Source organism: Protomyctophum bolini (assembly GCF_963924005.1).
Source record: "Protomyctophum bolini genome assembly, chromosome: 2".
Taxonomy (NCBI): Eukaryota; Metazoa; Chordata; class Actinopteri; order Myctophiformes; family Myctophidae; genus Protomyctophum; species Protomyctophum bolini.
Genome location: NC_137863.1, coordinates 29,826,673 through 29,831,795, shown reverse-complemented (window position 1 = coordinate 29,831,795; position 5,123 = coordinate 29,826,673). Strand labels below are relative to the sequence as shown.

At 43.4% G+C, this 5,123-nt stretch overlaps 1 protein-coding gene across 2 annotated transcripts in view; it reads right to left on the bottom strand.

The window, feature by feature from the left end:
- Positions 1-939: 939 nt before the first annotated feature.
- The window catches only part of il17rd (interleukin 17 receptor D), a 30,739-nt gene continuing 26,555 nt past the window's right edge, over positions 940-5,123 (bottom strand). Inside the window, exons 15-16 of one of the 2 annotated variants that reach the window (XM_080787053.1) lie at positions 3,804-4,084; positions 940-3,546 (exon numbers count right to left, since the gene is read on the bottom strand). In XM_080787053.1, coding sequence (XP_080643179.1) covers positions 3,422-3,546; positions 3,804-4,084 — 406 coding nt within the window. In that variant the 3' untranslated portion in view covers positions 940-3,421. The remainder of the gene's footprint in view (positions 3,547-3,803; positions 4,085-5,123) is intronic. The other variant, XM_080787054.1, reaches the window with a different exon arrangement.

The following is a 5,123-nucleotide window of genomic DNA, read 5'->3' as shown; positions in this document are numbered from 1 at the left end:
TCCAACGCGTTGACGCTTCACAGCACATACACTGAAGACTAGCACCGCCCGAATGTAGGATGTGAGTGTGTGACTGTGTGTGTGTGTGTGTGTGTGTGTGTGTGTGTGTGTGTGCGTGCGTGCGTGCGTGCGTGTGCGTGTGTGTGTGTGTGTTTAAAAGCGAGATGAACTAAAAGTCATCATGTCAGCTTGATGAAGATAGCGCGCGCGCAAACACACACACACACACACACACACACACACACACACACACACACACACACACACACACACACACACTGTGAGTTATAAGATCCCATGTCAGATTTAGGGGTGGAAATTAAAGTTGTCTTTTTATTTTGTATAATTGTTAGTCGCTCAGCACCTGCCCAAATGCTTTATTAATGCATAAAGTTCCCTATATATTCTTTTCAAAAGCAGAATCCTGAAACACAATCTGTATTTGTACAAAATGTAGGTGTGGGTGGGCCTGTGGCTGTGGGGAAGTGGGATATTATCTTAAAGTAGTATTTATTTATGTTTTACGAGTGTTTACAAAATCCCATAGCCTACCCTGCAGGTTGCACATGTGATGTGTTCACTACTTATACATACGGTAGGTTAACAACCATACTTGGGCCTATTCCCATTGGGAACGATGACCAGTAGGAAAACATGCCCCTCCAGTAGCCCTGGTCCATAGCCAATGCTTCTATGATCAGAATCATAAAAGCATTGGCTATGGACCAGAGCTACCCCTCCAGTAGTTATGCAATACATTGTACCCGTAGAACCCACTATCAGAGTAAAATGGACACAGACAGATCTCTCACATGGGCAATATTGTTATTTCTAGACAACCACCGACTTCTACATTTTGAAACGCGATACATTTTACTTGGTTTATAAAAAATAAACTTGTTGTGTTGACAACTTAAGGTCAAATAAGAAATTAAACCGTTTTTCATTGCAGGATGTTTATTTAACTCCCCACTTTATGATACTGCAAAACAGTACATTTATATCAAATATAGAAACAAGAATCATATACAGAAAAATAAATCATCTAACTTTACAAAACTGAAAAATAGAGAGATAAGCCAAATGTACAAATATAAAACGTGTAATCTCCCTTAAAAAAAGACAAAACAAATTGACTAAAACCTCAACAACAACAAAAACTTGATATGGCATTACTTTATAATGGAGCGTGGTTAATGTACAGTATGTTGATGTGTCAGCTATGCACCATTAAGAGCTCATAAATAGAAAAACAGTCAAAACACTGAACTTATGTTGAGTGTTTTGGAATAAATGTTGAATATATTGAAAATGTGTGGGATGCCGTTAGCTTGAGTACCATACTGTATCATGGGGTGTTGGGTAAATAATCCCACCCCCTCTTTGTTACCGTGTCCCTCCACTGTACCATCTATTAAAGTATAAACCCCCTCTCTGTTACCGTCTCCCTCCACTGTACCATCTATAAAAGTAGAAAAATAGTCTATTAAAAAAAATAACTACACATGGATTTGATATATGTCAGCATTTCTCTTCCATTCACTCTGTCAATGAAGGAAAACCTCTTTTGCACTAGCCCACAATGAAATATTATACTGGCCTCAATAGATAGTCTAGGCTTGTAGCATTTCCCTCTTTGATCAATCCCCTACTAGCTAGAAAACTCTACTGCAGCTAGAAAAGCTCTGTAATACAGCTAGTATTTATTTATTTATTTACTATAGCTAAAACTTTGGAAAGCGACTTCTTTAAGTTCATAAACTAAGAATAAAGTGTCCAAGGTTATTGTAATAATGTGGATTCTGTTTTTAGTGCCCTTTAATGAAATCCGCCTACCGATATCAATGTTATTTATTCAAACATTAGTGGTCAACTGTATAGTATAGTATTGCATAGTATAGTAATCATTGCTATATGGTGTTTGTTCCCGATCTCTCCAAATGTTTTGTAAAACAGAAAGTACATTTTCAGGTCAGGATACCAATGTTATCCATTCAGGATAGAGGGAACCCAACTAAGATAATTTATCAGCTTCAACGTTATAGTATTCCAGTTCTCTCTCCTGATTGGATGAAATTATAGTATCCCGACATGAACATTTATTTTGTTTACTAAAGAACTGGAGAGGGGGAGGGGGGGGGGGGGGGTGGACCCCTGTTACTGAACCAACACTCAGCACCAATAATTGCTGCTAGAATGTGGAATCGGAATATAGAGCTAGTTAACACTTATTTTAACAAGAAAACATCTACTAATATCTATATAATACCTTTATCACCTTGTGTAGCTTACTGGGCAGCGTGTTGGGCAATTCTAATGCCCAACAAGTTGCCTGGGCATTGCTTTAATCCCACAGTATCACCTGTTTCGTCTCACTCTGTTGTGTAACTGGAAACATTGTCCAGCTGCATGGTCACAATCAAAGTGCTTCACTGCACGGTGGTTTGCACTACTGTTGCTAAGCCTCATATTTCTTGGTTACACGCCGGCATTCTGACACACCGCCATTCGGACTCTTCCACATGACTAACCCTGTCCCTAACCCTAACCGAACACGGAAGCCTTATAGCCACGTACTGTAGTTACTTGGAATGGCGGTGCATTGGAATGTCACTCTGTCCCCATGTTTCAGTACATGATTTCTTCAGTAATAAATTAACTTACAGGAGTAAACACACACACACACACACACACACACACACACACACGCACACACACACTCACACACACAAACATAACTATGCCTTCCTAATACAATTGGTATGTAAGGGACAAAGGAAAGGATGATGAATAGAAGTAAATAGTTACAGAATACAAACCAATGAGCCAGTATGCTGTACCATATAGTACCATATAACCCACACAGTCAGTCAGTCTTTGGTGTGTGTGTGTGTGTGTGTGTGTGTGTGTGTGTGTGTGTGTGTGTGTGTGTGTGTGTGTGTGTGTTCCTTCGTGTCCCACATGGCGGCATCCTGCCCATTTCTTTATGGGAGTTTGAGTTTGAGGACATCACCACTTCACTTAGTATACTAGTCTAGAACATAGTGATCACCGTCAGTAACTGTGTCCCGTACGCCACACGTGTTACCTCCACCAAGAAGGTAATGTTTTGTCTGTCTGACTATTAGCAGGATATCTCGAGCAGTTATGCCTGGATTTGTCTTGGTGGAAAAGTTGAACCTGGGCCAAGAAATTACTGATGCACTTTCCATGTCCATTTGCCAAAAGACGGTGTGACAGTGCGCAGCAGACAAACTTGCCACGTGCTATTTGAGTACATTTATTAGTCTTCATGTCCTGTTTCCTTGACGACTGAATAACAACCACTCCAAAACAATGATTCCACTTCCTAGACACAGTTTCCAATCCGATGACATCAATGCCTCTTCATGGTGTTGCTACTCGAGAGTAGTAGGTAGGGTTACAGCGATGCCACAGGTGTAAGTCTGTCTCCGTGCTGTAGGGGGAGCTGGTGATGCAGTTCAGCTTTACAAACAGTGGCCGCTCTGCAGTGCAGTGAACCAACAGCAGGGGGTTCCTCATCGCCTAACAGACAAACAACGCACGCACGCACGCACGCACGCACGCACGCACGCACGCACGCACGCACGCACGCACGCACACACACACACACACACACACACACACACACACACACACACACACACACACACACACACACACAAAGAAACATAATACAGTTTTAGCTTCACTGATGTTCCATTGGTTAATATGTGGTTGGTTAAATTGTACATACTGTAAGTTGTAAAAGCACTATACAACCAAACAGCATTCAGCCTTACCCAGGCCAGAGGAAGACGATTCGCTGTCAGCCAAGGAGGAGGAGTCCGCCTGGTCATGAGAAAGCCCCTCCATCAAGGGAATGGACAACTCAGAGGATGGCACCGATGAATCATATATCCCCGAGTCCCTGGGGGGAGGGGCCTCCGTAGGGGAGATGGGGTCTCCTGATTGGAGAAGGGGTGGAGGTGGGGAGGGGCGCAGGGAGGAGCCACAGACTGCATCTTGGATGGAGGGAGCCGAGGAGGAGGATTCTCTGAAGGCAAAACCAGGACTGGACCTGCTAGGATCAGAACAACAAGGACGACATCAGGCTGAGAACAAAGTGAAGACAAACTGCTAGGATGAGATATTTATATTGGAATATTTTGAAAAAGTATAATATCTCTGCTGAAGCCACCTAACTCCAAAATGTTTTTCAGGAAATGAAACATTTTATTTTTTATTTTTTCAGGAAATGAAAAAACAAAGTCATATGTGTCTCAGCAAATCGGTATTTCTGTCCTAAAGGGCCTTTCAAACGGGAAGCGAGGAACGCACACGTTGTTGCATGGATCAACGAGCGGTCTGCTACAGGTGTTCTCAAGAGGGGCACGACAACACAAGCGTAAAAAAAAAAGCTAAACAGAATCCAGGTCTGGTGGGTCGCGGGCGTGTGCACGAAACGAGCACACGCACAACAAATTCACGGGACCCCACTCACGTAAATACGCTTGTGTTGTCGGATGTAAATTATCCATTCATTGTCAATGGCATTTCATGTTTGTCTTAACACAAAAATACCGATTTGCTCAGACATTCGGACCTACATTCTCCATTCATTGTCAATGGCATTTAATGTTTTTGTTAGGACAAGAATCTACACTATAGCTGAATATAGGAGGCACTAGCGCCCCTCAAAATGTGCTTAAAGATGACCAATTTGGTCAGCTAGAAGGTCCTGGGTTCGATTCCCGCTCGGGGCACTGTGGGTGCTGGCGGCGTGTTTCCTCCTCCGCGTCATCAGTGCCCATACCTGAAGGCGGGGTTGGTGAAAGGGCCTTTCTGTGTGGAGTTTGCATGTTCTCCCCGTGTCCCCTAGGGTAGGTACCCTCACAAAAACATGCAGTAATCCTGGTCTCTAAACTGCCTCCCCCTGGCCAGCCGGGGCGCCTGATAGAGGGGAAAGGAACTGGTTGGAATAACGTGTTCCTTCCACGCGCTACGTCCAACCAGGGAAACTCCCCCCTGTCAGGTGTAAAGGAGCAACTTGGACACTCAAGCATGAAGGAAGCATGAGTTAAGTCCGTTGCTCTCCCCAGGTTGGCGGAGGGTGTGTAGAG